We start from the raw sequence: 12,526 nt of genomic DNA on the forward strand, positions 1-12,526 counted from the left end.
CTACATTTCCACTTCAAGCAAGCTGCCACTCTGTCCTAAGCCCTCTCCACAAATGCAGATTGCTCTTACCTTGCTGACGAGGATATCTGTTGCTTCAAAATGTCGTCCATACATTTTAGGTGATTCCCCAGGAATAGGTTCTATTTTAACACAAACTTCTTGGCCTTTCTTTGCAACATCCACTGGTTTGTGGTTTATTTCAATACTTGTAACTATTCCAATTTCAACAAACTGTAATACAATGAGGCAGCTGTAACACATCCACCAAAGCTCTGTGCATGCACCCTTCTCTAAACTCCTGTTTGTAGGCACAGACTTGCTGCAGGAAGAGCGGCACTGGCAGAGCTGCCGCCTCAGCACAGGCAGGCAAAATGTACAGCACAGCAAGTGCTGGGACACCAACCTCCCACAGCTCAACTGGGATGTCAACGTTTAGCCCTTAAAATGTCAAGACTTGGTTCTCCCCTTTTTTAGCTTCCAGGTAGGACAATTTTGCCCATTACTCAATACCACAGCACAGAACTGGCAGGTGCCCTCCAGCCACACTTCCTGTGCCCTGCTCAGAGCTCAACTCTTCTAGCAGAAAGCAGTGAGAGATTTGAGCACCAGAAGAAAGACTTGATCTGCAAGTCTGACCCTCACTTCCCACCAACAATCTGTGCACTGAGGAAAAGCATGCAAGCACTCCATGGTGCATCATCCCAGGAACTACCAGCTGCATCAAACATGCAGTGGGAAGAGACCCTTACTTACATTTTTGCTAGGTACACACATAGGAGTCCCCTGCTTCACCTGGCCGGCCTCCACCACAACACCCATCACTATTGGGTCACGAGAGTTGAAAATGAACTGAGGAAGTATTTTCAACTTGCATGGAAACACTGCTATATGCCTGGAAGATGACAAGAAAAGGCACTTTGAAAGATACATCCACTGTTCCAGTGTAACATTAACAGTTCTGCCTTCTCCCACACTTCATGGGCATTCATTCTAGGAGTGTTACTTGGAAAAAAGCAGGAAAAAACCTCTTTTCCAATCTTGCCAATTCTAGTCCATACCTGTTCTTCAAGAACTACAGGGAGTAATAATCATTCATGCCTGGCATGGATTTTAATTTGACAGGCTTGAGCGCTCAACTTCGACCAAGACCAAAGGAGTAGTAATTTTTCAGTGTAATTACAGCCTCACAAGAACACAGAATAGAAATATTGCTGCCTGAACTCCAGAATTTCAAGTTCTTTTTTTTTTACCAAGTGAACAAATACATTTAAAAGCTGAGCTAAACAAACTCAAGTTGGGGTCAATATGAAACTAAATACATTTTCATTTATTTTCACTGTCCTTATTTTACTGAAGGCCACCCAATGACACAGAATTCCAAAAATTAATTTTGGGTCCCTATAAATCCTTGAATGATCACATATTCATGTTACTGCAGTCAGAATTAAGCCCTCTACACTGGGATCACATGAATATGAAACAATAGAATCCAAATCCTTTTAGTTTTGTTTTTTAACTCTGCAAGACTAACCCATCTGCCACAATCTAGGAAGAGAAGCCAAGTATAGAAAGCAAACTAATAAAAACACTCCATATTACACAACTGTTCTAGCTGAATCTACTGCATCTACTGCACAGCTTTCATAGCTCTCACCCTACTAGGCCTAATCCAGATCTAAACAATTAGACTGGAGCCCTGAATTCTTGAAAACTATCAATTTATTGTCCTACCATCTTCTCTCCTCCCATTCCATTAGAACCATATGCTAAGTAATAAGCAAACAAGTAGTTAAATACAGCTTCATTTATACTAAAATCAGAGAGACACTTATTTGGGAAACATCCAGAATGCAATTGCTCATACTTACTTGAATTCCTCTTGTTTCTGTTTTTTGTAATCCTGTCTATATTTTGTGAAGGCATCAAATAAGTGATAAATTATTTCAGCACTAAAGATCCGAACTCCTAAGCTGTCAGCCATCTCCTGCGCGTCCCGTTCAATCCTCACATCGAAGGCCAGAATGACGGCGTACCTGCAGGGAACAGCGAGCCCAACAGTTGAGCAGGCTCGCCGCAAACCCAGAGCGGGCACCACTGCACATTGATCAGCACAGAAAGCAAGGGTACTCACTGTGGGTCATGCTCCAACATAACTGATGCCTTCATAACATCTTTTTTATGGACAGGACCTATATTAATTCCTGAATACTGTTGAAGAAAGCCACAAAAATCAAGTCACTAATCTCTGAGTGAAAAGGAAATGTTTACTGACTAAACACAGAATCAATGGCACAGTAGTACTTACTGGCACTTCTGATGTTTTAAGAAATTCAAGTAATGCCTCTAAAGAGCCTAAAGTAGAAGCCTGGACATAAACACCTTTCTCTTCTAATTTGATTGCATTCAGTGTTTGCTTCAGTTCATGTATTAGTTCATCCTATAGGAAAAAAAAAAAAAAAATCAGGAGAGAAAAAAGCAAGTTTTAGTTCTCTTGCTATTTATGCCTCAGGTACAAAATCTTCCTGTTCATGAGCTGCTGAAAACAGGCAACAGCCATGGTGATAGGTCCCAAGAGACAGAGCTGCAGTGTAAATCATACACAGCCTGTGAGATACTGACTGTTTCTGGCATTAGAAAAGCCTGAGCTGAACTAGACCTGAGGATCTTGTAGGAAGATGATCAAATAAAACTGAGCAGATGCCCACCTTCAGAGCTGCTAACATTTCTCTGCAAACTACACATCACTTTCCCCAGCAGTACAAGTTTCTGCTGGCAAGGCTGAGCAAACACATGGCTCACATTGTGTGGCCATGGCCTCAGCTGCCATGGGGTCAATGACAAAAGCTGACACCTAAAACCATGAACTGGAAAGGATCCTGAACACTCTTTAGGCCTGGGTACCAAACAGGATGCAAGAGCAGCAAAGCCAATTTGTTGCTTTTAGAGAAGTGAAAAAAACACATTTATTTTTTTAGAGCCTATGCCTTCTAATCTCAAACACTTAAGTCTCTTCCTCTGGCAGATGAATGGGTTTTGCCACTGACTTTTATCCATTGTTTATCTACTACCAGTAGTACACTTGAAGTAAATACTCATACGGACCCAGCAACAAGATCTGTGTTTGGACATCCCAAAAGTTTAACTTCCCTTCAAAGGCACAAATAAGTAGACAGAAGACTAAAGGAAGACTATGATTAAAAGTAATTTAGCAATGTGTAAATTGGCAACATGTAAATTAAATTAGCAAACTAACTTCCTGCCTTTGGAGAAGGCAAATGGAGCAGTTTTGAGTTTAGGATAGCTACATCCTTTCCTCTATCATTTTTAACATGTAAGTCACAAAAGAAATTTATTACGAAAGTCTTAAATTAACCTTGCAATGAGGAGAGTTTGCAGAACTCCACTAGTAGATATGTACCTAATATAATTTGATTAGAATATATCCATAAATTACTACAAATACCAAATCAGTAATTAACAGAGTCAAACTATACCATAACACTTGTTTTCAAACCTTATTCTAGCAGCAGAGATACCCCAGCAAAATATCAGGGAAAAAACTAATGGCCAAGATACTAAAAACATCACACTACCAAAGCTTCACATGGGCACAAGGCTACAACATGTTACTGGAACAGTTTTTAAAACAATCAAAAAACACAGTTGTTATTTGCAAACTGAGCTCTCAACATTTGAGTTTCATCCTCAGAGAGCTAAAGTCACCCTCAGTGTGCTGTACTTCAACATCAGCCACCTCACCTTCAGGACTGGGACTTCATCCTCTTTATGAGCTACAAGCAATGGCAAACCAGCCAATGTTTTTTCCAAATCTTTCCCAAGAATCTTCACACCTTGAGCAGCAACAACCTCTTTGTGCTTTTCATACTGGTTCTGAAAAAGAGAATATACACACTAGCAAAGAGTTCTGTGCTGAGCAGCTGAAGAATACAGCGGGGAGCAGTGAAATGCAGCAGCTCCCAAGTTTCATCATGATTGTCTTTGCTTTGCACTTGCACGTTTCAGTCCTCCTGCTCCTCTCACTTCAGATACCCCCTGCACTCCTGCTGAGGTGGGCAGGGCACAGGAAATCTTCCAAAAGCAAAGCAGGGGGCCAAAAGGAACACATAGTAGAAAAAAGCAAGCAACAATAGGCATCTACTCACTAATAAAGCCCACAAATTCAGCCCCATAGGCAAGTGATGGGAAGATGCCAACAAGCTTAACAAAAACACTAAAGCTTAGCTGACACACAGCCCAAGCCTCTCTGCAGGCAGGGCTGCCTCACTCTCCCACTGGAGGCCATCCAGCCTTCTCATGTACTTCATTCCATGTACAATTTCCCAGGTTTTCTCCCCATCCAGGGGAACCTCAAAAGATGTCACATTCAGGGCTTGGCTCTAAGACATAATAAAACCAGTTACTTCTGAAGAAAATTTAAATCTTTAAATTGATGTTGGAAGGATTTTCTGGTTTGTTTCCTAATTTCTTTTATTTAGATGTCCCATCCTTTTCTTAAAACTGCAAAGCAGCTTCCTTCCTCAATAAGCACTTTGTTCCTGCAAGCCTCTATCCTTCAGCCTTCCACCCCAAGAATCTGGGTCTTATTTCAAGGATGACAATTCCACATGAAGAAGCTGAATTAAAATGCATCCTCACTGTCTGTGTCAAAAAAGCCCAACAGCTACCCTAGGTTTACTTCCCCAGCTCAAGGTTCCCAACCCTGAAAGGCCTACCCCATTACATTCACCTAGTTTATCTATATGGTTTTCTTTGCCTTAAAACAAGTCTGTGCAGACATTTATTCCTTCCCTTTTAAACAGGAAACATCAAAGCAGTTATTTTCATCATCTTTGAACTGCATGCATTAATCTTAATATATGTATTAATTTATTTACAGCCTTTTGATTCTGTGTCTTCTCCTCATTTCAAGGAAAGCCATGAAGGAAGGATTTCAAATTCAGGGCCTCTCCTCAGGCTAGGGCAGCAGAACCTACCACCCTTGAAAATGCCAAGAGGCTGCAGAAGTCCTGGTCACTGCCACTCACCAACCAACCCTAGAAACTCATGTGTTCACTTTTCTCAAATGTAAGCGTGTATGTTTTTTGTTACTAAAAAACCACTTCTACCAATATTATAACTTTAACTCAGAAGCTGCTGTACCAGTACGCTCCAGTTTCCATTTGAGATGGGTATCTCCCTCTTACATGTAGCCACATACTTGAATCCCTTATTAAAGCATACACACCCTACTCCTCACTGCAAGGTAATTCCGTGATCATTCTCTTTGCCACTGCTGTGACAACACACACTCCCAACATGAACATACACGTACATTTTCAAAAAAGACACCAGATTTCCCCTGCATTCCCCTTGAAGCCCCTTTAGATACCATTCATATAATGACATTCTACTACATTATCTTTTTATAAAGCCTGATTTTTTTTTCCTGGTTCTAAATGTCAGTACAGTAACCAGCTGCCATACCTTAACTCGTAGCTCCTTCATAGGAGGAGGCAGCAGCAGACCTCTAATCTGAGTCACGATAGGGCCTTCTACCCCAGGAACAATAATGGTGTCTCCTTCTCTCAGACGTCCATTAATCAGAATAACATCTATGGTAGTGCCCATGCCTGGCAGTGCTTTAACCTGAATGAAAGGGGAAAAAAATTCACTTCCTATTTAAGCACTGCAAACACATATTTTTTTCCAGAAGGAAGGATGCAGGGAAGGGAGAAATTTCTATATGAATTCCAAGAAAGAGTTGCTGTATTACCTCCATGACTTGAGCTCTCAGCTCCTGACACTCAGCCAGTCTCTTGGTCAGCATGGTTTGTGTGAGCTCAACGAGAAGAGCTATCAGACTTCCCATGCCATCCCCTGTGTGAGCAGAGGTAGGTACAAGAGAAACAAAAGTGCGGGGATCCTTATTCTCATAAAACAAGGCAGCGTTCAAGCCCTGGAATCAGGATTAACAGTTACATAGGGAAAAGCACATATACACATCAGTATTGACAGTAACATTCAACCCCAGGCAAGTACCACTGCATTTTTAAAAGCCCAATTAAAAAAGCCAACACTGTTACTGACAGCGTGCTATGGAACAGGAAGCCTCAATCCACACTTGGAAGCAGTGTGGGATAATTCTACAAAGCTAATTACCCCATCTAGCTTCTAGACATCATTGTATGTCACCAACAGAGGAAGTTCCCAGAACTGATGTGATTCATACCCTGCCAGCATCCAAGAGAAAGAGACAGATGGGATTCTCTCAGGCTATTCCCAAAGAGAAAGAGAACAGGGACAGAAAACTTCAACTGCTATTCATGACTCCATTGACCATGCACAGAAATTAGCTATTTTTCTCCAACCCAGCAGTAAGGATGGAGAGTTAAAATTATGCAAAATTTTATTTACAAGAGGTTAACACCAATGTATAAGATGCAACAATTTTCTTGATATTCCAAGTTATTTTGAGGAAAGGGGAAAAAACAAAACAAGAACCCCCACTAACCCAAAACAAACCACACCACACACCCACCCCTCTTTACTACCACTTTTAAGCGAAGAAGCTTGAATATTCCAACCTACCTGTTTTGCAAATTCCACTATGATAGCTTTTGCACGTTCTTCGAATTCATCTTTCGTATTCTTTTTCTGCTTCTTTAAGGTGACAGCTACATCTGTATCTGGACTTTTTTTCCAGTCATATAACCTATCAATCTTGAAAATACAACAGTATGTCATCTTATGCAGCTTACTAAAGGGTGTCTCTATGCTTATGCCACATCATTAGTGAGAAATACTCTATCAACCAACTTAGCCAGCCATCTATCTGCTCCAGTAATCAAATTAAAGTGTTCTTATTTGCTCTGGCTGCTATATTTAGCTCTGTTTATGTCAGGCAGTATTACAGGATAGCAATATTACTTCAGATTTAAAAAAGTCAAGCTATAGTAATCTTTTTAATGTGGAAAAAGTTTATGTGCATAAATTACACCAAGGTTAAAATAAAACATTAGAAGAGACCTGTTTATACATTCACATACACACAAAAAACCCCAAAACCACAGAGGTGTTTGTGATTTTTCCTGAAAAGAAACTACACTAGTTTTACAAAGAACTTCTAAAATTTACTGGTAAATATGGACTCTTTCCCATGTTGCTACAGAGAAGGGACCAGAGTGGGGTTGTTCAAAAGACACAGCTGTATTTCAGAAACACTTCCCCACGATAGCTGCCAAAACAGGACAGACTTAGCCCAAAAATCTACAAAAATCAGACTTAGTCCAAAAATCAAAATTACATCTTAAAAGAATTGATTATAACCTGGTCAAATAATACAACTGTTAACTTAAAATGCAAGAGCTCTTAACTATTTAATTTCAGGCTCACTGTAGGCCTTTGATGCCAACAATGACAGTCAGGTCTTAGGGTCTGACCTAGAGGGAACTCTTTACTACTCTGCCATAAGGCCTGGCCACCTCTCCATCCAAGAGGCTGTTTGCGTTCTTTCAAAAAGGAGCTGGTTTTGGCAATGAGATAATGGCCTCCTCAGTTCTAACCACCTTCAATCTTAATGCTCCTTTCATTTTTGAAGTATATTGCAATTTTTACACTGCACATGAATAGCCTTCTGACAGCTCTTCCTCAGCATATCAGATGGCTTCCAAAGCCATTGGACATGAGTAATTTCCATACATATAAAATAATTCATTGAGTCATCACAAACAGGCAGCATAATTTCTCATGCACAGGATTTCTAAAAACAGGGCAGAAAATAACTGGCTGATTTTCTATCTAATATTGTAAAGCCTAAAACACTTCCCACCAGTGATCAACATTACTGCTCCATGGCCTAAAGTCAGCTTGCCTTCAAGTCAAACTGACCAGTATCAGCCGCTAAAGTATGACTCATCAACACGAAGCTTGTGTTGGAATTTTATCAGAAAATGCACACAAATCTATGTAAGCAGGCACAAGGAAAAAACCCCATAACTGAAGTACAACTTCCAGAAGTGTGAATCCTATAGAGAAGTTACATAAGGCAACAAAGTTTACCAGTCAGGACTCCAAGAACTGATTGTTCTGCAAAGCTCCCATAGAGCCATTGTGGTATCAAGGACACAGAAAACTGCAACACACAGGACCCAAGAACCACCCCTTCAGATTTTACACAAAACAATTCCAGTTCAAGGAAGAAAACAGATGATTGACAAATGCAATATCAGAGTGGAGAAATATACTATTAGAATAAAAATCTAGCCTACCTTGTTGAGAGCTACTATAAAGGGGCATTTCTTAGATTTCAACAGATTTATTGATTCAATTGTCTGTGGTTCCAAACCATGCATGATGTCAACTACAAGTATAGCAATATCACAAAGTGAGCTTCCTCTATTTCTTAGATTGCTGTGACATTAGAAGACAGAAAAAAAAAAAATCAGTCATTTAGCAACAGAACCTTTATAAAAACACCAAGTACAACGTCGAACTTACGCTAACACAAAGCTAAAGCTCAGCAGTTATTTCCCCCAAAAATGTAAACTGTTCAAATGACACTTTGTAATTTTCATTTAATAAAATATATTAAAGAATGTATTTTGTATACATTAAAGCAAATGTAACGTATACGTTAAAGCAAAACCAAGAAATTATTATTATCCTGAAAGTTTTCATGTTATTTTATATTTTTACAATGTAAGATATGTTCTGGTCATTTTATGAGCAACAATTGAGACAGCTGAAGTGAAATGCAGGAATGTAAAACCTGAACAAGACTTTTTTTATATACTGCATAAACACTATGACTATCATGATTTTATACAATACAAGATAAAGAGACTTCATTGTTCATCATTGTTGGCAAACAAAACCTGGCTAGCAGATGGAGAGCTGTAAGAGGTACCATGCCAAAGTACTGATCTGAAAATGACCAAGTGCTCCACAACACAGCATTTCAATGCTTACAAAGGTTTTTACTGAAAAATGTCACATCAAAGTCTTTATCCTTCTGTTTTGAGATTTCATCCAAGATCTCACCTCAGTGAGTTTAGTTATGCTTGTCATGTTTTACCCTTAAAAGCTGATTTAGTGGCTTGCCTGTAAGCCACTGGAGTTCCTAGAATGCATTTGATCTCTGCTAAGACTCGGATGACTTGCGTAATTAGTGGCTTCCAATCTTACAAACTCAGTTACCTTAACTGGGACACTATGAATGAGAGACTAGGGAAAAAGTTTTCATTTTTCGAGTACTTAGGTCACCTGAAATCCTCACCTTTTTTCCTCCAGCTAGCTTCCTGCTTCCATCTTTCCTCTTACACTAACTATTTATTTACATGCTTTTTCAGATATTCATGGCTCAATTGGCACGAAGACAGAAAAATAATCAGCTATAAAAGGCCAGCAATTAACCAGATATAAAAAGCACCTGCAAATGAAGCAAATCCACTTAATTCCTCTACTTTAAGTTGGTTTTGTCGGACTTTTTTCAAGTGAGAACTAAAACAATGAATTAAGCAAAGACCACATTGCTAAGAATATCTCCAGATGCTTTTGCCATCAGTTCTGAGAAGTACAACATTGTGAGAAAACGTTACCTGAAAGACTCATGTCCTGGAGTGTCAATTATCAGCATGCCTGGAATTTTTATGTTCTCTCTGTCAAACTAACATTTCAAAATATTAGCCATCTTGTAGAGATTACACAAGAAGAAAAAAGAACAAAGTAAGAGCTGGCAACATTACTGACAGCCTGCGCTTCAAAAATCAAGATACATGTTTTAAGGCCAGCACCCTCTATCAACCAAATCAATCTGCAGTCACTTCAACATTAAAAAAAATCATGCAGCACATTCCTCCAGGTGCCAACTGACCACAAGATAAGCTAAAATCTGTAAGACAAGGCAGCCTACAGAAGAAAAACCATTTCAGGGTAGTGAGTGAGATGTACCATCCTTGTCTTGATGATTTTCTCCTCTCCCCTCAGTTTACAGGTTTACTAAGTTGAGTTAAATCTTGGAAAAAGCCATTACTACACCAAGGCTTTTCAGCCAGCTGCTTCCGCAAGCAAAATAGTATATAGTTTCCAAAACAAATTACACAGAACAGTTACCATTTCTGTAACACGATAAAATTCATCACCCAGAAACTGGCCAAATTTCAGCACACACAGCAAAGGGTAAGTTTTTAACACAAAATATACTCAAGAGGTTTCAAGAGTATCAATTTACAATCAAAATACTGACAAGTAAGCAGTCTGTGTACATATGTGCGCTGTCCAGAACAGAGTAAACATTATTTGCATATTTTTCTGAAGAAACAGCAATGCATTAACTGAAATCAAATGCATGAAAAATGAGACAACCTCCCCTTTCCTGGGGGAATGATAGGAATTAAAAAACAATTGACCACAAAATTAGAGATGGTGAAGTACATCTGTCCCTCTCAGGAAATCTCACAAGGTCTTTGTTAGTCTACAGTCCACATTTTTTAAGATGCAGTCACTGAAGTACTGTAACTTACATTTTTCACCATCTTGGTTTGTTCATTAATAGCTTCAAGGGGAACATTAGTTGCACCAATCTGCTGAGTGATACCACCAGCTTCGCTGTCCTGCACGTGAGTGTGGCGGAGCTAAAGACAAAAAAAAAACAGAAATACTTACACAGAAGAGACTAAAGTTACGTCTGAGCACACTCTAATTTTTTTTGTCTTCAACCAAAAAAATAAATGCTTAAAAACAAGAGGCACAGGCAGTGCTTTCGCACTCCACACCTTACCTTATCTAAAATTTTGGTCTTGCCTGTGTCTACATGCCCCAGGACACAGATAACTGGTGCTCTGAGCTTTTCAGTGTTCATATTTTTGCTGTTTTCAGCTCGTCGTTTCTATGTAAAAGACACGTAAAAATTGGTGAGTATAAACCAAAGCACAGCTCACCTCTTGACTTGATGGCATACATACAAACATAGAGTTAGCTGTGGGACTTATATTTTCAAGGCAATTTAACGTCTGTCATCCCTCTTTTGGTAAATCAAAAATTTTTGACTAACAGTTACATTTTCGTTTGGTTGGTTCTTCTAACAGTCTAGTAGGCTAAGTTGTTATATCCACTAACAGTAGCTTTGCTGAAGGTGCATTCCGAACAAGCACCTTGGGTGAGGAAATCAAGAACGTTAGCAGCCATGAAAGCACTGAACAGTTTAGACACATCTTTTAGAACTTGAAAATATCTATCTGTAAAGAATAAAAGCCTCTTTTTCCAGAAGGGATATAGAGGTGGAGGGGAACAACACTGAAGTTGCCATCTTTGTGGTCAAGTTACCTAAAAACAAATACTTTGTCTTCACACAAAACCAAGGGGTTTTTTTCTTAATTAATACAATTTCTGAACCTGCTTAAATATTAGCCCTGACACAACCACCATTTTGACAAATTTGACAAAATTAACTGGAAATTAATCTGTTGTTATACAACACAAGAATCCAAGTGTATCCTAATACCTCAATTCTCCGTTTAGCTTTGTCATAAGCACGCTCCTCCTTAGTGCGGTCATCGTCAGAGTCATACTCAGAATCAGAGCTAATTTCCTTGCTAGGCTTTTTTTCCATAGATTGTTTTCCAATAGCTTGGGAGTCTGGCTCTCTCTCATCTGAAGTCTTTTCATCCTCATCTTCACTGCCTTCACTGTCTTCAGATTCTTCACTCTCTTCTTCCTCTTCCTCCTCTTCCTCTTCCTCCTCCTCTTCATCGTCCACTTCGTTTACATCTTTGACTTCAATATGGACAGGTTTGCTCTCTAAAAAAACAAAAAAGAGTAAAGTAAAAATTTTCTATTAAACTTCATGCTTCTGGGGGGAGATGGCATCAAAAAGCAAAAGAGACTACCAGAGAAGAATGAGGACTGAGAGTAGGTTCTACAATAAGTGCTTGTCAAGATCATTTTTCAACTTCCAATTGTTGGAAAAAAAGAGGGAAAAAAAGTGTTTCATGTTCAGAGTTGTTGGCTTGTGTTCCAAATCCAGAAAGAAAGCAAGTTTAGGGTGGAGTGAAGAATTACGTATCAGCACACTTATGTTTAACATTATTTGCAAACATTCAGACATTTTTTAAAGTCATGTGCAGTTCATAAAGAATAACGCACCAACACCTTTTTAATAAAGCCAAAATACTCCAAATCATTGTTATATGGATTCTGTACACAACTGATCAAGAAGGCACATTTAAGCAGACATAATAATCAGAACACTCTTTTACACCCATTAAAAAGAAAAACTCATCTTCAGGTTTTCTTAGATGGTTCAGAGAAGATTAGCATCTTTCATACGAATTCTTCAATAAACAAACAAAAAGAATTAACAATATGTAATTTTCTTTCTTTGAAATCTTCCCTCTTATAATCACCTGTAAAATTATAAAAGGCAAGCTGATGATGACTTTAAAACCACAGATTCTCCTCCTTACAACATGAGTGAGTGGCATGCTCACTGCTCTTAGAGATTAGTAATGTTTCCTTGCAACACTCACAG

At 39.1% G+C, this 12,526-nt stretch overlaps 1 protein-coding gene across 2 annotated transcripts in view; it reads right to left on the minus strand.

Annotated features, from left to right (window-relative positions):
• EIF5B (eukaryotic translation initiation factor 5B) overlaps nt 1-12,526 on the minus strand; it is a 37,996-nt gene that overhangs the window by 2,500 nt on the left and 22,970 nt on the right. For both annotated transcript variants that reach the window (XM_041468367.1, XM_041468368.1), the window contains exons 10-23: nt 11,501-11,796; nt 10,778-10,885; nt 10,521-10,631; nt 9,597-9,664; nt 8,268-8,409; nt 6,589-6,720; nt 5,774-5,956; nt 5,485-5,646; nt 3,760-3,891; nt 2,306-2,437; nt 2,132-2,208; nt 1,869-2,033; nt 754-892; nt 70-231 (exon numbers count right to left, since the gene is read on the minus strand). In XM_041468367.1, the coding sequence (XP_041324301.1) occupies nt 70-231; nt 754-892; nt 1,869-2,033; nt 2,132-2,208; nt 2,306-2,437; nt 3,760-3,891; nt 5,485-5,646; nt 5,774-5,956; nt 6,589-6,720; nt 8,268-8,409; nt 9,597-9,664; nt 10,521-10,631; nt 10,778-10,885; nt 11,501-11,796 (2,009 nt within the window). The remainder of the gene's footprint in view (nt 1-69; nt 232-753; nt 893-1,868; nt 2,034-2,131; nt 2,209-2,305; nt 2,438-3,759; nt 3,892-5,484; nt 5,647-5,773; nt 5,957-6,588; nt 6,721-8,267; nt 8,410-9,596; nt 9,665-10,520; nt 10,632-10,777; nt 10,886-11,500; nt 11,797-12,526) is intronic.

The sequence above is a fragment of the Pyrgilauda ruficollis genome, unplaced genomic scaffold, assembly GCF_017590135.1.
Source record: "Pyrgilauda ruficollis isolate IOZ18807 unplaced genomic scaffold, ASM1759013v1 scaffold22, whole genome shotgun sequence".
Lineage (NCBI taxonomy): Eukaryota > Metazoa > Chordata > Aves > Passeriformes > Passeridae > Pyrgilauda > Pyrgilauda ruficollis.